Source organism: Salvelinus fontinalis, unplaced genomic scaffold (assembly GCF_029448725.1).
Source record: "Salvelinus fontinalis isolate EN_2023a unplaced genomic scaffold, ASM2944872v1 scaffold_0118, whole genome shotgun sequence".
In the NCBI taxonomy this organism is placed as follows: Eukaryota; Metazoa; Chordata; class Actinopteri; order Salmoniformes; family Salmonidae; genus Salvelinus; species Salvelinus fontinalis.
Window position 1 is genome coordinate 77,163 of NW_026600327.1, and position 27,231 is coordinate 104,393.

Consider the following 27,231-nt stretch of genomic DNA (forward strand, 5'->3'; position numbering starts at 1 on the left):
AGGGAGTGTTAGTTAGACTGAGTCAGAGAGAGAGGGAGCGTTACAGGTAGACTGAGTCAGAGAGAGAGGGAGAGTTACAGACAGACTGAGTCAGAGAGCGAGTTAGACTGAGTCAGAGAGAGAGGGAGCGTTAGTTAGACTGAGTCAGAGAGAGAGGGAGCGTTAGTTAGACTGAGTCAGAGAGAGAGGGAGCGTTACAGGCAGACTGAGTCAGAGAGAGAGGGAGCGTTACAGACAGACTGAGTCAGAGAGAGAGGGAGCGTTAGTTAGACTGAGTCAGAGAGAGAGGGAGCGTTAGTTAGACTGAGTCAGAGAGAGAGGGAGCGTTAGTTAGACTGAGTCAGAGAGAGAGGGAGCATTAGTTAGACTGAGTCAGAGAGAGAGGGAGCGTTAGTTAGACTGAGTCAGAGAGAGAGGGAGCATTACAGACAGACTGAGTCAGAGAGAGAGGGAGCGTTACAGACAGACTGAGTCAGAGAGAGAGGGAGCTTTACAGACAGACTGAGTCAGAGAGAGAGGGAGTGTTACAGACAGACTGAGTCAGAGAGAGAGGGAGCGTTAGTTAGACTGAGTCAGAGAGAGAGGGAGCGTTAGTTAGACTGAGTCAGAGAGAGAGGGAGAGTTAGTTAGACTGAGTCAGAGAGAGAGGGAGCGTTAGTTAGACTGAGTCAGAGAGAGAGGGAGCGTTACAGACAGACTGAGTCAGAGAGAGAGGGAGCGTTAGTTAGACTGAGTCAGAGAGAGAGGGAGCGTTAGTTAGACTGAGTCAGAGAGAGAGGGAGAGTTAGTTAGACTGAGTCAGAGAGAGAGGGAGCGTTACAGACAGACTGAGTCAGAGAGAGAGGGAGCGTTAGTTAGACTGAGTCAGAGAGAGAGGGAGCGTTAGTTAGACTGAGTCAGAGAGAGAGGGAGCGTTAGTTAGACTGAGTCAGAGAGAGAGGGAGAGTTACAGACAGACTGAGTCAGAGAGAGAGGGAGCGTTACAGGTAGACTGAGTCAGAGAGAGAGGGAGCGTTAGTTAGACTGAGTCAGAGAGAGAGGGAGTGTTAGTTAGACTGAGTCAGAGAGAGAGGGAGCGTTAGTTAGACTGAGTCAGAGAGAGAGGGAGAGTTAGTTAGACTGAGTCAGAGAGAGAGGGAGAGTTAGTTAGACTGAGTCAGAGAGAGAGGGAGAGTTAGTTAGACTGAGTCAGAGAGAGGGAGTGTTAGTTAGACTGAGTCAGAGAGAGAGGGAGCGTTACAGGTAGACTGAGTCAGAGAGAGAGGGAGAGTTACAGACAGACTGAGTCAGAGAGAGAGTTAGACTGAGTCAGAGAGAGAGGGAGCGTTAGTTAGACTGAGTCAGAGAGAGAGGGAGCGTTACAGGCAGACTGAGTCAGAGAGAGAGGGAGAGTTACAGACAGACTGAGTCAGAGAGAGAGTTAGACTGAGTCAGAGAGAGAGGGAGCGTTAGTTAGACTGAGTCAGAGAGAGAGGGAGCGTTAGTTAGACTGAGTCAGAGAGAGAGGGAGCGTTACAGACAGACTGAGTCAGAGAGAGAGTTAGACTGAGTCAGAGAGAGAGGGAGCGTTAGTTAGACTGAGTCAGAGAGAGAGGGAGCGTTACAGGCAGACTGAGTCAGAGAGAGAGGGAGCGTTACAGGTAGACTGAGTCAGAGAGAGAGGGAGCGTTACAGGTAGACTGAGTCAGAGAGAGAGGGAGCGTTAGTTAGACTGAGTCAGAGAGAGAGGGAGCGTTAGTTAGACTGAGTCAGAGAGAGAGGGAGCGTTAGTTAGACTGAGTCAGAGAGAGAGGGAGCGTTAGTTAGACTGAGTCAGAGAGAGAGGGAGCGTTAGTTAGACTGAGTCAGAGAGAGAGGGAGCATTACAGTTAGACTGAGTCAGAGAGAGAGGGAGCGTTAGTTAGACTGAGTCAGAGAGAGAGGGAGAGTTACAGACAGACTGAGTCAGAGAGAGAGGGAGCGTTACAGACAGACTGAGTCAGAGAGAGAGGGAGCATTACAGTTAGACTGAGTCAGAGAGAGAGGGAGCGTTAGTTAGACTGAGTCAGAGAGAGAGGGAGCGTTAGTTAGACTGAGTCAGAGAGAGAGGGAGAGTTACAGACAGACTGAGTCAGAGAGAGAGGGAGCGTTACAGACAGACTGAGTCAGAGAGAGAGGGAGCGTTACAGACAGACTGAGTCAGAGAGAGAGGGAGTTAGTTAGAGTTAGAACAGGATGCAGTACAGTAACAATAACCCTGTAGAACTACAGTTAGATCTACATACTAACACACTGCCCTGACCCATACTGCCTGACTACAGTTAGATCTACATACTAACACACTGCCCTGACCCATACTGCCTGACTACAGTTAGATCTACATACTAACACACTGCCCTGACCCATACTGCCTGACTACAGTTAGATCTACATACTAACACACTGCCCTGACCCATACTGCCTGACTACAGTTAGATCTACATACTAACACACTGCCCTGACCCATACTGCCGGACTACAGTTAGATCTACATACTAACACACTGCCCTGACCCATACTGCCTGACTACAGTTAGATCTACATACTAACACACTGCACTGACCCTGACCCATACTGCCTGACTACAGTTAGATCTACATACTAACACACTGCCCTGACCCATACTGCCTGACTACAGTTAGATCTACATACTAACACACTGCCCTGATCCTGACCCATACTGCCTGACTACAGTTAGATCTACATACTAACACACTGCCCTGACCCATACTGCCTGACTACAGTTAGATCTACATACTAACACACTGCCCTGACCCATACTGCCTGACTACAGTTAGATCTACATACTAACACACTGCCCTGACCCATACTGCCTGACTACAGTTAGATCTACATACTAACACACTGCCCTGACCCATACTGCCTGACTAGTTAGATCTACATACTAACACACTGCCCTGACCCATACTGCCTAAATACAGTTAGATCTACATACTAACACACTGCCCTGACCCATACTGCCTGACTACAGTTAGATCTACATACTAACACACTGCCCTGACCCATACTGCCTGACTACAGTTAGATCTACATACTAACACACTGCCCTGACCCATACTGCCTGACTACAGTTAGATCTACATACTAACACACTGCCCTGACCCATACTGTCTGACTACAGTTAGATCTACATACTAACACACTGCCCTGACCCATACTGCCTGACTACAGTTAGATCTACATACTAACACACTGCCCTGACCCATACTGTCTGACTACAGTTAGATCTACATACTAACACACTGCCCTGACCCATACTGCCTGACTACAGTTAGATCTACATACTAACACACTGCCCTGACCCATACTGCCTGACTACAGTTAGATCTACATACTAACACACTGCCCTGACCATGACCCATACTGCCTGACTACAGTTAGATCTACATACTAACACACTGCCCTGACCCATACTGTCTGACTACAGTTAGATCTACATACTAACACACTGCCCTGACCCTGACCCATACTGCCTGACTACAGTTAGATCTACATACTAACACACTGCCCTGACCCTGACCCATACTGTCTGACTACAGTTAGATCTACATACTAACACACTGCCCTGACCCTGACCCATACTGCCTGACTACAGTTAGATCTACATACTAACACACTGCCCTGACCCATACTGCCTGACTACAGTTAGATCTACATACTAACACACTGTCCTGACCCATACTGCCTGACTACAGTTAGATCTACATACTAACACACTGCCCTGACCCATACTGCCTGACTACAGTTAGATCTACATACTAACACACTGCCCTGACCCTGACCCATACTGCCTGACTACAGTTAGATCTACATACTAACACACTGCCCTGACCCATACTGCCTGACTACAGTTAGATCTACATACTAACACACTGCCCTGACCCATACTGCCTGACTACAGTTAGATCTACATACTAACACACTGCCCTGACCCATACTGTCTGACTACAGTTAGATCTACATACTAACACACTGCCCTGACCCATACTGTCTGACTACAGTTAGATCTACATACTAACACACTGCCCTGACCCATACTGCCTGACTACAGTTAGATCTACATACTAACACACTGCCCTGACCCTGACCCATACTGCCTGACTACAGTTAGATCTACATACTAACACACTGCCCTGACCCTGACCCATACTGCCTGACTACAGTTAGATCTACATACTAACACACTGCCCTGACCCTGACCCATACTGCCTGACTACAGTTAGATCTACATACTAACACACTGCCCTGACCCATACTGCCTGACTACAGTTAGATCTACATACTAACACACTGCCCTGACCATGACCCATACTGCCTGACTACAGTTAGATCTACATACTAACACACTGCCCTGACCCATACTGTCTGACTACAGTTAGATCTACATACTAACACACTGCCCTGACCCATACTGCCTGACTACAGTTAGATCTACATACTAACACACTGTCCTGACCCATACTGCCTGACTACAGTTAGATCTACATACTAACACACTGCCCTGACCCTGACCCATACTGCCTGACTACAGTTAGATCTACATACTAACACACTGCCCTGACCCTGACCCATACTGCCTGACTACAGTTAGATCTACATACTAACACACTGTCCTGACCCATACTGCCTGACTACAGTTAGATCTACATACTAACACACTGCCCTGCCCTGACCCATACTGCCTGACTACAGTTAGATCTACATACTAACACACTGCCCTGACCCATACTGCCTGACTACAGTTAGATCTACATACTAACACACTGCCCTGACCCATACTGTCTGACTAGAGTTAGATCTACATACTAACACACTGCCCTGACCCATACTGCCTGACTACAGTTAGATCTACATACTAACACACTGCCCTGACCCATACTGTCTGACTACAGTTAGATCTACATACTAACACACTGCCCTGACCCATACTGCCTGACTACAGTTAGATCTACATACTAACACACTGCCCTGACCCTGACCCATACTGCCTGACTACAGTTAGATCTACATACTAACACACTGCCCTGACCCATACTGTCTGACTACAGTTAGATCTACATACTAACACACTGCCCTGACCCATACTGCCTGACTACAGTTAGATCTACATACTAACACACTGCCCTGACCCATACTGTCTGACTACAGTTAGATCTACATACTAACACACTGCCCTGACCCATACTGCCTGACTACAGTTAGATCTACATACTAACACACTGCCCTGACCCATACTGCCTGACTACAGTTAGATCTACATACTAACACACTGCCCTGACCCTGACCCATACTGTCTGACTACAGTTAGATCTACATACTAACACACTGCCCTGACCCATACTGCCTGACTACAGTTAGATCTACATACTAACACACTGCCCTGACCCATACTGTCTGACTACAGTTAGATCTACATACTAACACACTGCCCTGACCCTGACCCATACTGCCTGACTACAGTTAGATCTACATACTAACACACTGCCCTGACCCTGACCCATACTGCCTGACTACAGTTAGATCTACATACTAACACACTGCCCTGACCCATACTGTCTGACTACAGTTAGATCTACATACTAACACACTGCCCTGACCCATACTGCCTGACTACAGTTAGATCTACATACTAACACACTGCCCTGACCCATACTGTCTGACTACAGTTAGATCTACATACTAACACACTGCCCTGACCCATACTGCCTGACTACAGTTAGATCTACATACTAACACACTGCCCTGACCCATACTGCCTGACTACAGTTAGATCTACATACTAACACACTGCCCTGACCCTGACCCATACTGTCTGACTACAGTTAGATCTACATACTAACACACTGCCCTGACCCATACTGCCTGACTACAGTTAGATCTACATACTAACACACTGCCCTGACCCATACTGTCTGACTACAGTTAGATCTACATACTAACACACTGCCCTGACCCTGACCCATACTGCCTGACTACAGTTAGATCTACATACTAACACACTGCCCTGACCCTGACCCATACTGTCTGACTACAGTTAGATCTACATACTAACACACTGCCCTGACCCTGACCCATACTGCCTGACTACAGTTAGATCTACATACTAACACACTGCCCTGACCCATACTGCCTGACTACAGTTAGATCTACATACTAACACACTGTCCTGACCCATACTGCCTGACTACAGTTAGATCTACATACTAACACACTGCCCTGACCCATACTGCCTGACTACAGTTAGATCTACATACTAACACACTGCCCTGACCCTGACCCATACTGCCTGACTACAGTTAGATCTACATACTAACACACTGCCCTGACCCATACTGCCTGACTACAGTTAGATCTACATACTAACACACTGCCCTGACCCATACTGCCTGACTACAGTTAGATCTACATACTAACACACTGCCCTGACCCATACTGTCTGACTACAGTTAGATCTACATACTAACACACTGCCCTGACCCATACTGTCTGACTACAGTTAGATCTACATACTAACACACTGCCCTGACCCATACTGCCTGACTACAGTTAGATCTACATACTAACACACTGCCCTGACCCTGACCCATACTGCCTGACTACAGTTAGATCTACATACTAACACACTGCCCTGACCCTGACCCATACTGTCTGACTACAGTTAGATCTACATACTAACACACTGCCCTGACCCTGACCCATACTGCCTGACTACAGTTAGATCTACATACTAACACACTGCCCTGACCCATACTGCCTGACTACAGTTAGATCTACATACTAACACACTGTCCTGACCCATACTGCCTGACTACAGTTAGATCTACATACTAACACACTGCCCTGACCCATACTGCCTGACTACAGTTAGATCTACATACTAACACACTGCCCTGACCCTGACCCATACTGCCTGACTACAGTTAGATCTACATACTAACACACTGCCCTGACCCATACTGCCTGACTACAGTTAGATCTACATACTAACACACTGCCCTGACCCATACTGCCTGACTACAGTTAGATCTACATACTAACACACTGCCCTGACCCATACTGTCTGACTACAGTTAGATCTACATACTAACACACTGCCCTGACCCATACTGTCTGACTACAGTTAGATCTACATACTAACACACTGCCCTGACCCATACTGCCTGACTACAGTTAGATCTACATACTAACACACTGCCCTGACCCTGACCCATACTGCCTGACTACAGTTAGATCTACATACTAACACACTGCCCTGACCCTGACCCATACTGCCTGACTACAGTTAGATCTACATACTAACACACTGCCCTGACCCTGACCCATACTGCCTGACTACAGTTAGATCTACATACTAACACACTGCCCTGACCCATACTGCCTGACTACAGTTAGATCTACATACTAACACACTGCCCTGACCATGACCCATACTGCCTGACTACAGTTAGATCTACATACTAACACACTGCCCTGACCCATACTGTCTGACTACAGTTAGATCTACATACTAACACACTGCCCTGACCCATACTGCCTGACTACAGTTAGATCTACATACTAACACACTGTCCTGACCCATACTGCCTGACTACAGTTAGATCTACATACTAACACACTGCCCTGACCCTGACCCATACTGCCTGACTACAGTTAGATCTACATACTAACACACTGCCCTGACCCTGACCCATACTGCCTGACTACAGTTAGATCTACATACTAACACACTGCCCTGACCCATACTGCCTGACTACAGTTAGATCTACATACTAACACACTGCCCTGCCCTGACCCATACTGCCTGACTACAGTTAGATCTACATACTAACACACTGCCCTGACCCATACTGCCTGACTACAGTTAGATCTACATACTAACACACTGCCCTGACCCATACTGTCTGACTACAGTTAGATCTACATACTAACACACTGCCCTGACCCATACTGCCTGACTACAGTTAGATCTACATACTAACACACTGCCCTGACCCATACTGTCTGACTACAGTTAGATCTACATACTAACACACTGCCCTGACCCATACTGCCTGACTACAGTTAGATCTACATACTAACACACTGCCATGACCCTGACCCATACTGCCTGACTACAGTTAGATCTACATACTAACACACTGCCCTGACCCATACTGTCTGACTACAGTTAGATCTACATACTAACACACTGCCCTGACCCATACTGCCTGACTACAGTTAGATCTACATACTAACACACTGCCCTGACCCATACTGTCTGACTACAGTTAGATCTACATACTAACACACTGCCCTGACCCATACTGCCTGACTACAGTTAGATCTACATACTAACACACTGCCCTGACCCATACTGCCTGACTACAGTTAGATCTACATACTAACACACTGCCCTGACCCTGACCCATACTGTCTGACTACAGTTAGATCTACATACTAACACACTGCACTGACCCATACTGCCTGACTACAGTTAGATCTACATACTAACACACTGCCCTGACCCATACTGTCTGACTACAGTTAGATCTACATACTAACACACTGCCCTGACCCTGACCCATACTGCCTGACTACAGTTAGATCTACATACTAACACACTGCCCTGACCCTGACCCATACTGTCTGACTACAGTTAGATCTACATACTAACACACTGCCCTGCCCTGACCCATACTGCCTGACTACAGTTAGATCTACATACTAACACACTGCCCTGACCCATACTGCCTGACTACAGTTAGATCTACATACTAACACACTGCCCTGACCCATACTGTCTGACTACAGTTAGATCTACATACTAACACACTGCCCTGACCCATACTGCCTGACTACAGTTAGATCTACATACTAACACACTGCCCTGACCCATACTGTCTGACTACAGTTAGATCTACATACTAACACACTGCCCTGACCCATACTGCCTGACTACAGTTAGATCTACATACTAACACACTGCCCTGACCCTGACCCATACTGCCTGACTACAGTTAGATCTACATACTAACACACTGCCCTGACCCATACTGTCTGACTACAGTTAGATCTACATACTAACACACTGCCCTGACCCATACTGCCTGACTACAGTTAGATCTACATACTAACACACTGCCCTGACCCATACTGTCTGACTACAGTTAGATCTACATACTAACACACTGCCCTGACCCTGACCCATACTGCCTGACTACAGTTAGATCTACATACTAACACACTGCCCTGACCCATACTGCCTGACTACAGTTAGATCTACATACTAACACACTGCCCTGACCCTGACCCATACTGCCTGACTACAGTTAGATCTACATACTAACACACTGCCCTGACCCATACTGCCTGACTACAGTTAGATCTACATACTAACACACTGCCCTGCCCTGACCCATACTGCCTGACTACAGTTAGATCTACATACTAACACACTGCCCTGACCCATACTGCCTGACTACAGTTAGATCTACATACTAACACACTGCCCTGACCCATACTGTCTGACTACAGTTACAGTGGGGAGAACAAGTATTTGATACACTGCCGATTTTGCAGGTTTTCCTACTTACAAAGCATGTAGAGGTCTGTAATTGTTATCATAGGTACACTTCAACTGTGAGAGACGGAATCTAAAACAAAAATCCAGAAAATTACATTGTATGATTTTTAAGTAATTAATTTGCATTTTATTGCATGACATAAGTATTTGATCACCTACCAACCAGTAAGAATTCCGGCTCTCACAGACCTGTTAGGTTTTCTTTAAGAAGCCCTCCTGTTCTCCACTCATTACCTGTATTAACTGCACCTGTTTGAACTCGTTACCTGTATAAAAGACACCTGTCCACACACTCAATCAAACAGACTCCAACCTCTCCACAATGGCCAAGACCAGAGAGCTGTGTAAGGACATCAGGGATAAAATTGTAGACCTGCACAAGGCTGGGATGGGCTACAGGACAATAGGCAAGCAGCTTGGTGAGAAGGCAACAACTGTTGGCGCAATTATTAGAAAATGGAAGAAGTTCAAGATGACGGTCAATCACCCTCGGCCTGGGGCTCCATGCAAGATCTCACCTCGTGGGGCATCAATGATCATGAGGAAGGTGAGGGATCAGCCCAGAACTACACGGCAGTACCTGGTCAATGACCTGAAGAGAGCTGGGACCACAGTCTCAAAGAAAACCATTAGTAACACACTACGCCGTCATGGATTAAAATCCTGCAGCGCACGCAAGGTGCCCCTGCTCAAGCCAGCGCATGTCCAGGCCCATCTGAAGTTTGCCAATGACCATCTGGATGATCCAGAGGAGGGATGGGAGAAGGTCATGTGGTCTGATGAGACAAAAATAGAGCTTTTTGGTCTAAACTCCACTCGCCATGTTTGGAGGAAGAAGAAGGATGAGTACAACCCCAAGAACACCATCCCAACCGTGAAGCATGGAGGTGGAAACATCATTTTTTGGGGATGCTTTTCTGCAAAGGGGACAGGATGACTGCACCGTATTGAGGGGAGGATGGATGGGGCCATGTATCACGAGATCTTGGCCAACAACCTCCTTCCCTCAGTAAGAGCATTGAAGATGGGTCGTGGCTGGGTCTTCCAGCATGACAACGACCTGAAAGACACAGCCAGGGCAACTAAGGAGTGACTCCGTAAGAAGCATCTCAAGGTCCTGGAGTGGCCTAGCCAGTCTCCAGACCTGAACCCAATAGAAAATCTTTGGAGGGAGCTGAAAGTCCGTATTGCCCAGCGACAGCCCCGAAACCTGAAGGATCTGGAGAAGGTCTGTATGGAGGAGTGGGCCAAAATCCCTGCTGCAGTGTGTGCAAACCTGGTCAAGAACTACAGGAAACGTATGATCTCTGTAATTGCAAACAAAGGTTTCTGTACCAAATATTAAGTTCTGCTTTTCTGATGTATCAAATACTTATGTCATTCAATAAAATGCAAATTAATTACTTACAAATCATACAATGTGATTTTCTGGATTTTTGTTTTAGATTCTGTCTCTCACAGTTGAAGTGTACCTATGATACAAATTACAGACCTCTACATGCTTTGTAAGTAGGAAAACCTGCAACATCAGCAGTGTATCAAATACTTGTTCTCCCCACTGTAGATCTACATACTAACACACTGCCCTGACCCATACTGCCTGACTACAGTTAGATCTACATACTAACACACTGCCCTGACCCATACTGTCTGACTACAGTTAGATCTACATACTAACACACTGCCCTGACCCATACTGCCTGACTACAGTTAGATCTACATACTAACACACTGCCCTGACCCTGACCCATACTGCCTGACTACAGTTAGATCTACATACTAACACACTGCCCTGACCCATACTGTCTGACTACAGTTAGATCTACATACTAACACACTGCCCTGACCCATACTGCCTGACTACAGTTAGATCTACATACTAACACACTGCCCTGACCCATACTGTCTGACTACAGTTAGATCTACATACTAACACACTGCCCTGACCCATACTGCCTGACTACAGTTAGATCTACATACTAACACACTGCCCTGACCCATACTGCCTGACTACAGTTAGATCTACATACTAACACACTGCCCTGACCCTGACCCATACTGTCTGACTACAGTTAGATCTACATACTAACACACTGCCCTGACCCATACTGTCTGACTACAGTTAGATCTACATACTAACACACTGCACTGACCCATACTGCCTGACTACAGTTAGATCTACATACTAACACACTGCCCTGACCCATACTGTCTGACTACAGTTAGATCTACATACTAACACACTGCCCTGACCCTGACCCATACTGTCTGACTACAGTTAGATCTACATACTAACACACTGCCCTGCCCTGACCCATACTGCCTGACTACAGTTAGATCTACATACTAACACACTGCCCTGACCCATACTGCCTGACTACAGTTAGATCTACATACTAACACACTGCCCTGACCCATACTGTCTGACTACAGTTAGATCTACATACTAACACACTGCCCTGACCCATACTGCCTGACTACAGTTAGATCTACATACTAACACACTGCCCTGACCCATACTGTCTGACTACAGTTAGATCTACATACTAACACACTGCCCTGACCCATACTGCCTGACTACAGTTAGATCTACATACTAACACACTGCCCTGACCCTGACCCATACTGTCTGACTACAGTTAGATCTACATACTAACACACTGCCCTGACCCATACTGCCTGACTACAGTTAGATCTACATACTAACACACTGCCCTGACCCATACTGTCTGACTACAGTTAGATCTACATACTAACACACTGCCCTGACCCATACTGCCTGACTACAGTTAGATCTACATACTAACACACTGCCCTGACCCATACTGCCTGACTACAGTTAGATCTACATACTAACACACTGCCCTGACCCTGACCCATACTGTCTGACTACAGTTAGATCTACATACTAACACACTGCCCTGACCCATACTGCCTGACTACAGTTAGATCTACATACTAACACACTGCCCTGACCCATACTGTCTGACTACAGTTAGATCTACATACTAACACACTGCCCTGACCCTGACCCATACTGCCTGACTACAGTTAGATCTACATACTAACACACTGCCCTGACCCTGACCCATACTGTCTGACTACAGTTAGATCTACATACTAACACACTGCCCTGACCCATACTGCCTGACTACAGTTAGATCTGACTGGTGTCTCCGTTCAGTTAACATCCAGTCAGTTATTACACATTTCTATTGGTCATGAAGACACTCTTTATGTTCCCTTGACTCATTGTCTCATACATTTGTGTTTGTGTGTGTGTGTGTGTGTGTCTGTGTGTGTGTGTGTGTGTGCGTTTAGGTGATCGTGCAGAGGTCCCTGTCAGCTAAGAACCTGTCTCATGCCAAAGGAGCTTCTATCCTGGCGTCCTACCTCAAGATGTTACCGTTTATATTCATCATACTTCCAGGCATGATCAGCAGAGCTCTGTACCCAGGTAACACCCAGCCCTCTGAGTCTGTACCAGGTAACACACAGCCGTAGACTGTTCTGACCCCTTTCAGTGTTTCAATAAGACTTTTATTAACACTCCTAGACTGCTCTGAAGTCCCAGCACAGATTGAACACGTGGATGTTATTCTGCTTAGGCATTAGTCATGCAAACACATGTATTTTTATTGTGACACGTCGTCAGTGAGATTTGAACCTATGACCTTGTGTTCTCTATCCGTGGAATTAGTCCACTGAGCCACCAGGATGGAGCAGACATGCCATGTTTGGTTATGCATACAAAGCTGTTCATTCTATTCAAACAGACCTCATTTCAAAGGAAACGAGCACTATGAACATCAGGTGTGGCCAATTAGTGGGCGTGGCAACACACCTGAACACACTTAACAAGCTAGAGGACCGAGAGAGTTTTGTTGATGCTGAGAACAGAATGTAGATCTTTTGAAATAACATTCTTAGAACGTTTTCTGAACGTTAAGTTTTCTTGTGGTTTTTATGGAACGTTTTCTGAACGTTCTGGGAACATGACTAAATAGAACCATGAGAACCAGCAGAAAACATGCTGAAGGACTGAAATTACCACAGTAGAACGTAGTTTCTGAACGTTCTGGGAACATGACTAAATAGAACCATGAGAACCAGCAGAAAACATGCTGAAGGACTGAAATTACCACAGTAGAACGTAGTTTCTGAACGTTCTGGGAACATGACTAAATAGAACCATGAGAACCAGCAGAAAACATGCTGAAGGACTGAAATTACCTCAGTAGAACGTAGTTTCTGAACGTTCTGGGAACATGACTAAATAGAACCATGAGAACCTGCAGAAAACATGCCGAAGGACTGAAATTACCTCAGTAGAACGTAGTTTCTGAACGTTCTGGGAACATGACTAAATAGAACCATGAGAACCTGCAGAAAACATGCTGAAGGACTGAAATTACCTCAGTAGAACGTAGTTTCTGAACGTTCTGGGAACATGACTAAATAGAACCATGAGAACCTGCAGAAAACATGCTGAAGGACTGAAATTACCACAGTAGAACGTAGTTTCTGAACGTTCTGGGAACATGACTAAATAGAACCATGAGAACCAGCAGAAAACATGCTGAAGGACTGAAATTACCACAGTAGAACGTAGTTTCTGAACGTTCTGGGAACATGACTAAATAGAACCATGAGAACCAGCAGAAAACATGCTGAAGGACTGAAATTACCACAGTAGAACGTAGTTTGTTAGTGTTCTCTGAACTATTCCCAATGTCAAATCAGTTGGAGAACATTCCTAATACACGTTTGATGCTAGCTGGGCTCTCTTCCTCCCTCTCTCTCCTCTTCCTCCCTCTCCCTTTCACAGACATCTATTATATTCTTCTCTCTCTTCCTCCCTCTCCCTTTCACAGACAGCTGTTGTTCTCTCTCTCTCCGCTGCTCATTAAAGTAATTAGTAACACCTCATGCTGAAACTAAACTGCAGATGTGAGTGTGTGTGTGTGTTAGGGTTTAATGCCGGTGGCTGGTATCCCGGGACTTTCCCACCAAGCTGCTTCCTGTTTCCTGAGAAAAGTAATGACGAGTCCCTCTACTATTTCTATGCAACAATACAACATGAAGCATCAACCGGACATATCAACTCTCTGGCTGCATCAACCGGACATATCAACTCTCTGGCTGCATCAACCGGACATATCAACTCTCTGGCTGCATCAACCGGACATATCAACTCTCTGGCTGCATCAACCGGACATATCAACTCTCTGGCTGCATCAACCGGACATATCAACTCTCTGGCTGCATCAACCGGACATATCAACTCTCTGGCTGCATCAACCGGACATATCAACTCTCTGGCTGCATCAACCGGACACATCAACTCTCTGGCTGCATCAACCGGACATATCAACTCTCTGGCTGCATCAACCGGACATATCAACTCTCTGGCTGCATCAACCGGACATATCAACTCTCTGGCTGCATCAACCGGACATATCAACTCTCTGGCTGCATCAACCAGACACATCAACTCTCTGGCTGCATCAACCGGACACATCAACTCTCTGGCTGCATCAACCGGACACATCAACTCTCTGGCTGCATCAACCAGACACATCAACTCTCTGGCTGCATCAACCAGACACATCAACTCTCTGGCTGCATCAACCGGACACATCAACTCTCTGGCTGCATCAACCAGACACATCAACTCTCTGGCTGCATCAACCGGACACATCAACTCTCTGGCTGCATCAACCGGACATATCAACTCTCTGGCTGCATCAACTGGACACATCAACTCTCTGGCTGCATCAACTGGACACATCAACTCTCTGGCTGCATCAACTGGACACATCAACTCTCTGGCTGCATCAACCGGACATATCAACTCTCTGGCTGCATCAACCAGACATATCAACTCTCTGGCTGAATCAACCAGACATATCAACTCTCTGGCTGAATCAACCGGACATATCAACTCTCTGGCTGCATCAACTGGACACATCAACTCTCTGGCTGCATCAACTGGACACATCAACTCTCTGGCTGCATCAACCGGACACATCAACTCTCTGGCTGCATCAACCGGACATATCAACTCTCTGGCTGAATCAACCAGACATATCAACTCTCTGGCTGAATCAACCGGACATATCAACTCTCTGGCTGCATCAACTGGACACATCAACTCTCTGGCTGCATCAACTGGACACATCAACTCTCTGGCTGCATCAACTGGACACATCAACCAGACATATCAACTCTCTGGCTGCATCAACTGGACACATCAACCAGACATATCAACTCTCTGGCTGCATCAACTGGACACATCAACCAGACATATCAACTCTCTGGCTGCATCAACCGGACACATCAACTCTCTGGCTGCATCAACCGGACATATCAACTCTCTGGCTGCATCAACCGGACATATCAACTCTCTGGCTGCATCAACCGGACATATCAACTCTCTGGCTGCATCAACCGGACATATCAACTCTCTGGCTGCATCAACCGGACATATCAACTCTCTGGCTGCATCAACCGGACATATCAACTCTCTGGCTGCATCAACCAGACATATCAACTCTCTGGCTGCATCAACCGGACATATCAACTCTCTGGCTGCATCAACCGGACATATCAACTCTCTGGCTGCATCAACCGGACATATCAACTCTCTGGCTGCATCAACCGGACATATCAACTCTCTGGCTGCATCAACCGGACATATCAACTCTCTGGCTGCATCAACCGGACATATCAACTCTCTGGCTGCATCAACCGGACATATCAACTCTCTGGCTGCATCAACAGGACATATCAACTCTCTGGCTGCATCAACCGGACATATCAACTCTCTGGCTGCATCAACCGGACATATCAACTCTCTGGCTGCATCAACCGGACACATCAACTCTCTGGCTGCATCAACCGGACACATCAACTCTCTGGCTGCATCAACCGGACATATCAACTCTCTGGCTGCATCAACCGGACATATCAACTCTCTGGCTGCATCAACCGGACATATCAACTCTCTGGCTGAATCAACCGGACACATCAACTCTCTGGCTGAATCAACCGGACATATCAACTCTCTGGCTGCATCAACCGGACATATCAACTCTCTGGCTGCATCAACCGGACATATCAACTCTCTGGCTGCATCAACCAGACACATCAACTCTCTGGCTGCATCAACCGGACACATCAACTCTCTGGCTGCATCAACCGGACATATCAACTCTCTGGCTGTATCAACCGGACATATCAACTCTCTGGCTGCATCAACCGGACATATCAACTCTCTGGCTGCATCAACCGGACATATCAACTCTCTGGCTGCATCAACCAGACATATCAACTCTCTGGCTGCATCAACCGGACATATCAACTCTCTGGCTGCATCAACCGGACATATCAACTCTCTGGCTGTATCAACCGGACATATCAACTCTCTGGCTGCATCAACCGGACATATCAACTCTCTGGCTGCATCAACCGGACATATCAACTCTCTGGCTGCATCAACCGGACATATCAACTCTCTGGCTGCATCAACCAGACATATCAACTCTCTGGCTGAATCAACCAGACATATCAACTCTCTGGCTGAATCAACCGGACATATCAACTCTCTGGCTGCATCAACTGGACACATCAACTCTCTGGCTGCATCAACTGGACACATCAACTCTCTGGCTGCATCAACTGGACACATCAACTCTCTGGCTGCATCAACCGGACATATCAACTCTCTGGCTGCATCAACCAGACATATCAACTCTCTGGCTGAATCAACCAGACATATCAACTCTCTGGCTGAATCAACCGGACATATCAACTCTCTGGCTGCATCAACTGGACACATCAACTCTCTGGCTGCATCAACTGGACACATCAACTCTCTGGCTGCATCAACCGGACACATCAACTCTCTGGCTGCATCAACCAGACATATCAACTCTCTGGCTGAATCAACCAGACATATCAACTCTCTGGCTGAATCAACCGGACATATCAACTCTCTGGCTGCATCAACTGGACACATCAACTCTCTGGCTGCATCAACTGGACACATCAACTCTCTGGCTGCATCAACTGGACACATCAACCAGACATATCAACTCTCTGGCTGCATCAACTGGACACATCAACCAGACATATCAACTCTCTGGCTGCATCAACTGGACACATCAACCAGACATATCAACTCTCTGGCTGCATCAACCGGACACATCAACTCTCTGGCTGCATCAACCGGACATATCAACTCTCTGGCTGCATCAACCGGACATATCAACTCTCTGGCTGCATCAACCGGACATATCAACTCTCTGGCTGCATCAACCGGACATATCAACTCTCTGGCTGCATCAACCGGACATATCAACTCTCTGGCTGCATCAACCGGACATATCAACTCTCTGGCTGCATCAACCAGACATATCAACTCTCTGGCTGCATCAACCGGACATATCAACTCTCTGGCTGCATCAACCGGACATATCAACTCTCTGGCTGCATCAACCGGACATATCAACTCTCTGGCTGCATCAACCGGACATATCAACTCTCTGGCTGCATCAACCGGACATATCAACTCTCTGGCTGCATCAACCGGACATATCAACTCTCTGGCTGCATCAACCGGACATATCAACTCTCTGGCTGCATCAACCGGACATATCAACTCTCTGGCTGCATCAACCGGACATATCAACTCTCTGGCTGCATCAACCGGACATATCAACTCTCTGGCTGCATCAACCGGACATATCAACTCTCTGGCTGCATCAACCGGACATATCAACTCTCTGGCTGCATCAACCGGACATATCAACTCTCTGGCTGCATCAACCGGACATATCAACTCTCTGGCTGCATCAACAGGACACATCAACTCTCTGGCTGCATCAACCGGACACATCAACTCTCTGGCTGCATCAACCGGACATATCAACTCTCTGGCTGCATCAACCGGACATATCAACTCTCTGGCTGCATCAACCGGACATATCAACTCTCTGGCTGCATCAACCGGACATATCAACTCTCTGGCTGCATCAACCGGACATATCAACTCTCTGGCTGAATCAACCGGACATATCAACTCTCTGGCTGCATCAACCGGACATATCAACTCTCTGGCTGCATCAACCGGACATATCAACTCTCTGGCTGCATCAACCGGACACATCAACTCTCTGGCTGCATCAACCGGACATATCAACTCTCTGGCTGCATCAACCAGACATATCAACTCTCTGGCTGCATCAACCGGACATATCAACTCTCTGGCTGCATCAACAGGACATATCAACTCTCTGGCTGCATCAACCGGACATATCAACTCTCTGGCTGCATCAACCGGACACATCAACTCTCTGGCTGCATCAACCGGACATATCAACTCTCTGGCTGCATCAACCGGACATATCAACTCTCTGGCTGCATCAACCGGACATATCAACTCTCTGGCTGCATCAACCAGACATATCAACTCTCTGGCTGCATCAACCGGACATATCAACTCTCTGGCTGCATCAACCGGACATATCAACTCTCTGGCTGCATCAACCGGACATATCAACAGGACATATCAACTCTCTGGCTGCATCAACCGGACATATCAACTCTCTGGCTGCATCAACCGGACACATCAACTCTCTGGCTGCATCAACCAGACATATCAACTCTCTGGCTGCATCAACCGGACATATCAACTCTCTGGCTGCATCAACCGGACATATCAACTCTCTGGCTGCATCAACCGGACACATCAACTCTCTGGCTGCATCAACCGGACATATCAACTCTCTGGCTGCATCAACCGGACATATCAACTCTCTGGCTGCATCAACCGGACATACCAACTCTCTGGCTGAATCAACCGGACACATCAACTCTCTGGCTGCATCAACCGGACATATCAACTCTCTGGCTGCATCAACCGGACATATCAACTCTCTGGCTGCATCAACCGGACATATCAACTCTCTGGCTGCATCAACCGGACATATCAACTCTCTGGCTGCATCAACCAGACATATCAACTCTCTGGCTGCATCAACCGGACATATCAACTCTCCGGCTGCATCAACCAGACATATCAACTCTCTGGCTGCATCAACCGGACATATCAACTCTCTGGCTGCATCAACCGGACATATCAACTCTCTGGCTGCATCAACCGGACATATCAACTCTCTGGCTGCATCAACCGGACATATCAACTCTCTGGCTGCATCAACCGGACATATCAACTCTCTGGCTGCATCAACCGGACATATCAACTCTCTGGCTGCATCAACCGGACATATCAACTCTCTGGCTGCATCAACCAGACATATCAACTCTCTGGCTGCATCAACCGGACATATCAACTCTCCGGCTGCATCAACCAGACATATCAACTCTCTGGCTGCATCAACCGGACATATCAACTCTCTGGCTGCATCAACCGGACATATCAACTCTCTGGCTGCATCAACCGGACATATCAACTCTCCGGCTGCATCAACCAGACATATCAACTCTCTGGCTGCATCAACCGGACATATCAACTCTCCGGCTGCATCAACAGGACATATCAAGAGGACACATCAACTCTCTGGCTGCATCAACAGGACACATCAACTCTCTGGCTGCATCAACCGGACACATCAACTCTCTGGCTGCATCAACAGGACATATCAACTCTCTGGCTGCATCAACCGGACATATCAACTCTCTGGCTGCATCAACCAGACACATCAACTCTCTGGCTGCATCAACCAGACATATCAACTCTCTGGCTGCATCAACCAGACACATCAACTCTCTGGCTGCATCAACCAGACATATCAACTCTCTGGCTGCATCAACCGGACACATCAACTCTCTGGCTGCATCAACCGGACATATCAACTCTCTGGCTGCATCAACCGGACATATCAACAGGACATATCAACTCTCTGGCTGCATCAACCGGACATATCAACTCTCTGGCTGCATCAACCGGACATATCAACTCTCTGGCTGCATCAACCAGACATATCAACTCTCTGGCTGCATCAACCGGACACATCAACTCTCTGGCTGCATCAACCGGACATATCAACTCTCTGGCTGCATCAACCGGACACATCAACTCTCTGGCTGAATCAACCAGACATATCAACTCTCTGGCTGCATCAACCGGACATATCAACTCTCTGGCTGCATCAACCGGACATATCAACTCTCTGGCTGCATCAACCGGACATATCAACTCTCTGGCTGCATCAACCGGACATATCAACTCTCTGGCTGCATCAACCGGACACATCAACTCTCTGGCTGCATCAACCGGACACATCAACTCTCTGGCTGAATCAACCGGACATATCAACTCTCTGGCTGCATCAACCGGACATATCAACTCTCTGGCTGCATCAACCGGACATATCAACTCTCTGGCTGCATCAACCGGACATATCAACTCTCTGGCTGCATCAACCGGACATATCAACTCTCTGGCTGCATCAACCGGACATATCAACTCTCTGGCTGCATCATCCGGACATATCAACTCTCTGGCTGCATCAACCGGACATATCAACTCTCTGGCTGCATCATCCGGACATATCAACTCTCTGGCTGCATCAACCGGACATATCAACTCTCTGGCTGCATCAACCGGACATATCAACTCTCTGGCTGCATCAACCGGACATATCAACTCTCTGGCTGAATCAACCGGACATATCAACTCTCTGGCTGCATCAACCAGACATATCAACTCTCTGGCTGCATCAACCGGACATATCAACTCTCTGGCTGCATCAACCGGACATATCAACTCTCTGGCTGCATCAACCGGACATATCAACTCTCTGGCTGCATCAATCGGACATATCAACTCTCTGGCTGCATCAACCGGACATATCAACTCTCTGGCTGCATCAACAGGACATATCAACTCTCCGGCTGCATCAACAGGACATATCAACTCTCCGGCTGCATCAACCGGACATATCAACTCTCTGGCTGCATCAACCGGACATATCAACTCTCTGGCTGCATCAACAGGACATATCAACTCTCCGGCTGCATCAACAGGACATATCAACTCTCCGGCTGCATCAACCGGACATATCAACTCTCTGGCTGCATCAACCGGACATATCAACCGGACATATCAACAGGACATATCAACAGGACATATCAACTCTCTGGCTGCATCAACCGGACATATCAACTCTCTGGCTGCATCAACCGGACATATCAACTCTCTGGCTGCATCAACAGGACATATCAACTCTCCGGCTGCATCAACAGGACATATCAACTCTCCGGCTGCATCAACCGGACATATCAACTCTCTGGCTGAATCAACCAGACATATCAACTCTCTGGCTGCATCAACCGGACATATCAACTCTCCGGCTGCATCAACCGGACATATCAACTCTCTGGCTGCATCAACCGGACATATCAACTCTCTGGCTGCATCAACCGGACATATCAACTCTCTGGCTGCATCAACCGGACATATCAACTCTCTGGCTGCATCAACCGGACATATCAACTCTCTGGCTGCATCAACCGGACATATCAACTCTCTGGCTGCATCAACCGGACATATCAACTCTCTGGCTGCATCAACCGGACATATCAACTCTCTGGCTGCATCAACCGGACATATCAACTCTCTGGCTGCATCAACCGGACATATCAACTCTCTGGCTGCATCAACCGGACATATCAACTCTTTGGCTGCATCAACCGGACATATCAACTCTCTGGCTGCATCAACCGGACACATCAACTCTCTGGCTGCATCAACCGGACATATCAACTCTCTGGCTGCATCAACCGGACATATCAACTCTCTGGCTGCATCAACCGGACATATCAACTCTCTGGCTGCATCAACAGGACATATCAACTCTCTGGCTGCATCAACAGGACATATCAACTCTCCGGCTGCATCAACCGGACATATCAACTCTCCGGCTGCATCAACCGGACATATCAACTCTCTGGCTGCATCAACCGGACATATCAACTCTCTGGCTGCATCAACCGGACATATCAACTCTCTGGCTGCATCAACCGGACATATCAACAGGACATATCAACCGGACATATCAACTCTCTGGCTGCATCAACCGGACATATCAACTCTCTGGCTGCATCAACCGGACATATCAACTCTCTGGCTGAATCAACCAGACATATCAACTCTCTGGCTGCATCAACCGGACACATCAACTCTCTGGCTGCATCAACCGGACACATCAACTCTCTGGCTGCATCAACTGGACATATCAACTCTCTGGCTGCATCAACCGGACATATCAACTCTCTGGCTGCATCAACCGGACACATCAACTCTCTGGCTGCATCAACCGGACATATCAAGAGGACATATCAACTCTCTGGCTGCATCAACCGGACATATCAACTCTCTGGCTGCATCAACAGGACATATCAACTCTCTGGCTGCATCAACAGGACATATCAACTCTCTGGCTGCATCAACCAGACATATCAACTCTCCGGCTGCATCAACCGGACATATCAACTCTCCGGCTGCATCAACCGGACATATCAACTCTCTGGCTGCATCAACCGGACATATCAACTCTCTGGCTGCATCAACCGGACATATCAACTCTCTGGCTGCATCAACCGGACACATCAACTCTCTGGCTGCATCAACCGGACATATCAACTCTCCGGCTGCATCAACCGGACATATCAACTCTCTGGCTGCATCAACCGGACATATCAACTCTTTGGCTGCATCAACCGGACATATCAACTCTCTGGCTGCATCAACCGGACATATCAACTCTCTGGCTGCATCAACCGGACATATCAACTCTCTGGCTGCATCAACCGGACATATCAACTCTGTGGCTGCATCAACCGGACATATCAACTCTCTGGCTGCATCAACCGGACATATCAACTCTCCGGCTGCATCAACCGGACATATCAACTCTCTGGCTGCATCAACCGGACATATCAACTCTCTGGCTGCATCAACCGGACATATCAACTCTCTGGCTGCATCAACCGGACATATCAACTCTTTGGCTGCATCAACCGGACATATCAACTCTCCGGCTGCATCAACCGGACATATCAACAGGACATATCAACTCTCTGGCTGCATCAACCGGACATATCAACTCTCTGGCTGCATCAACCGGACACATCAACTCTCTGGCTGCATCAACCGGACATATCAACTCTCTGGCTGCATCAACCGGACATATCAACTCTCTGGCTGCATCAACCGGACATATCAACTCTCTGGCTGCATCAACTGGACACATCAACTCTCTGGCTGCATCAACCGGACACATCAACTCTCTGGCTGCATCAACCAGACATATCAACTCTCTGGCTGCATCAACCGGACATATCAACTCTCTGGCTGCATCAACCGGACACATCAACTCTCTGGCTGCATCAACCGGACATATCAACTCTCTGGCTGAATCAACCGGACATATCAACTCTCTGGCTGCATCAACCGGACATATCAACTCTCTGGCTGCATCAACCGGACACATCAACTCTCTGGCTGCATCAACTGGACATATCAACTCTCTGGCTGCATCAACCGGACACATCAACTCTCTGGCTGCATCAACCGGACATATCAAGAGGACATATCAACTCTCTGGCTGCATCAACCGGACACATCAACTCTCTGGCTGCATCAACCGGACATATCAACTCTCTGGCTGCATCAACCGGACATATCAACTCTCTGGCTGCATCAACCGGACATATCAACTCTCTGGCTGCATCAACAGGACATATCAACTCTCTGGCTGCATCAACAGGACATATCAACTCTCCGGCTGCATCAACCAGACATATCAACTCTCTGGCTGCATCAACCGGACATATCAACTCTCTGGCTGCATCAACCGGACACATCAACTCTCTGGCTGCATCAACCGGACACATCAACTCTCTGGCTGCATCAACCGGACATATCAACTCTCTGGCTGCATCAACCGGACATATCAACTCTCTGGCTGCATCAACCGGACATATCAACTCTCTGGCTGCATCAACCGGACATATCAACTCTCTGGCTGCATCAACCGGACATATCAACTCTCTGGCTGCATCAACCGGACATATCAACTCTCTGGCTGCATCAACCGGACATATCAACTCTCTGGCTGCATCAACCGGACATATCAACTCTCTGGCTGCATCAACCGGACATATCAACTCTCTGGCTGCATCAACCGGACATATCAACTCTCTGGCTGCATCAACCGGACATATCAACTCTCTGGCTGCATCAACCGGACATATCAACTCTCTGGCTGCATCAACCGGACATATCAACTCTCTGGCTGCATCAACCGGACATATCAACTCTTTGGCTGCATCAACCGGACATATCAACTCTCTGGCTGCATCAACCGGACATATCAACTCTCTGGCTGCATCAACCGGACATATCAACTCTCTGGCTGCATCAACCAGACATATCAACTCTCTGGCTGCATCAACCGGACATATCAACTCTCTGGCTGCATCAACCGGACACATCAACTCTCTGGCTGCATCAACCGGACATATCAACTCTCTGGCTGCATCAACCGGACATATCAACTCTCTGGCTGCATCAACCGGACATATCAACTCTCCGGCTGCATCAACCGGACATATCAACCGGACATATCAACTCTCTGGCTGCATCAACCGGACATATCAACTCTCTGGCTGCATCAACCGGACATATCAACTCTCTGGCTGCATCAACAGGACATATCAACTCTCTGGCTGCATCAACAGGACATATCAACTCTCCGGCTGCATCAACCAGACATATCAACTCTCTGGCTGCATCAACCGGACATATCAACTCTCTGGCTGCATCAACCGGACATATCAACTCTCTGGCTGCATCAACCGGACATATCAACTCTCTGGCTGCATCAACCGGACATATCAACTCTCTGGCTGCATCAACCGGACATATCAACTCTCTGGCTGCATCAACCGGACATATCAACTCTCTGGCTGCATCAACCGGACATATCAACTCTCTGGCTGCATCAACCGGACACATCAACTCTCTGGCTGCATCAACCAGACACATCAACTCTCTGGCTGCATCAACCGGACATATCAACAGGACATATCAACTCTCTGGCTGCATCAACCGGACATATCAACAGGACACATCAACTCTCTGGCTGCATCAACCGGACACATCAACTCTCTGGCTGCATCAACCGGACATATCAACTCTCTGGCTGCATCAACCGGACATATCAACTCTCTGGCTGCATCAACCGGACATATCAACTCTCTGGCTGCATCAACAGGACATATCAACTCTCTGGCTGCATCAACCGGACATATCAACTCTCTGGCTGCATCAACCGGACATATCAACTCTCTGGCTGCATCAACCGGACACATCAACTCTCTGGCTGCATCAACCGGACATATCAACTCTCTGGCTGCATCAACCGGACATATCAACTCTCTGGCTGCATCAACCGGACATATCAACTCTCTGGCTGCATCAACCGGACACATCAACTCTCTGGCTGCATCAACCGGACATATCAACTCTCTGGCTGCATCAACAGGACATATAAACTCTCTGGCTGCATCAACCGGACACATCAACTCTCTGGCTGCATCAACCGGACATATCAACTCTCTGGCTGCATCAACCGGACATATCAACTCTGTGGCTGCATCAACCAGACATATCAACTCTCTGGCTGCATCAACCAGACACATCAACTCTCTGGCTGCATCAACCGGACACATCAACTCTCTGGCTGAATCAACCGGACACATCAACTCTCTGGCTGCATCAACCGGACATATCAACTCTCTGGCTGCATCAACCGGACATATCAACTCTCTGGCTGCATCAACCGGACATATCAACTCTCTGGCTGCATCAACCGGACATATCAACTCTCTGGCTGCATCAACCGGACACATCAACTCTCTGGCTGCATCAACCGGACATATCAACTCTCTGGCTGCATCAACCAGACATATCAACTCTCTGGCTGAATCAACCGGACATATCAACTCTCTGGCTGCATCAACCGGACACATCAACTCTCTGGCTGCATCAACTGGACATATCAACTCTCTGGCTGCATCAACCGGACATATCAACTCTCTGGCTGCATCAACCGGACATATCAACAGGACATATCAACTCTCTGGCTGCATCAACCGGACATATCAACTCTCTGGCTGCATCAACCGGACATATCAACTCTCTGGCTGCGTCAACCGGACATATCAACTCTCTGGCTGCATCAACCGGACATATCAACCGGACATATCAACTCTCTGGCTGCATCAACCGGACATATCAACTCTCTGGCTGCATCAACCGGACACATCAACTCTCTGGCTGAATCAACCGGACATATCAACTCTCTGGCTGAATCAACCGGACATATCAACTCTCTGGCTGAATCAACCGGACATATCAACTCTCTGGCTGCATCAACCGGACATATCAACTCTCTGGCTGCATCAACCGGACACATCAACTCTCTGGCTGCATCAACCGGACATATCAACAGGACACATCAACTCTCTGGCTGCATCAACCGGACATATCAACTCTCTGGCTGAATCAACTGGACATATCAACTCTCTGGCTGCATCAA

At 47.7% G+C, this 27,231-nt stretch overlaps 2 protein-coding genes across 3 annotated transcripts in view; one reads left to right on the forward strand and one right to left on the reverse strand.

The window, feature by feature from the left end:
- LOC129843335 (sodium/mannose cotransporter SLC5A10-like) overlaps positions 1-27,231 on the forward strand; it is a 162,160-nt gene that overhangs the window by 56,190 nt on the left and 78,739 nt on the right. For both annotated transcript variants that reach the window (XM_055911972.1, XM_055911971.1), the window contains exon 9: positions 12,923-13,058. In XM_055911972.1, coding sequence (XP_055767947.1) covers positions 12,923-13,058 — 136 coding nt within the window. The remainder of the gene's footprint in view (positions 1-12,922; positions 13,059-27,231) is intronic.
- Positions 1-27,231, reverse strand: part of LOC129843336 (protein FAM83G-like) — a 91,658-nt gene that overhangs the window by 6,270 nt on the left and 58,157 nt on the right. The window lies entirely within an intron of this gene.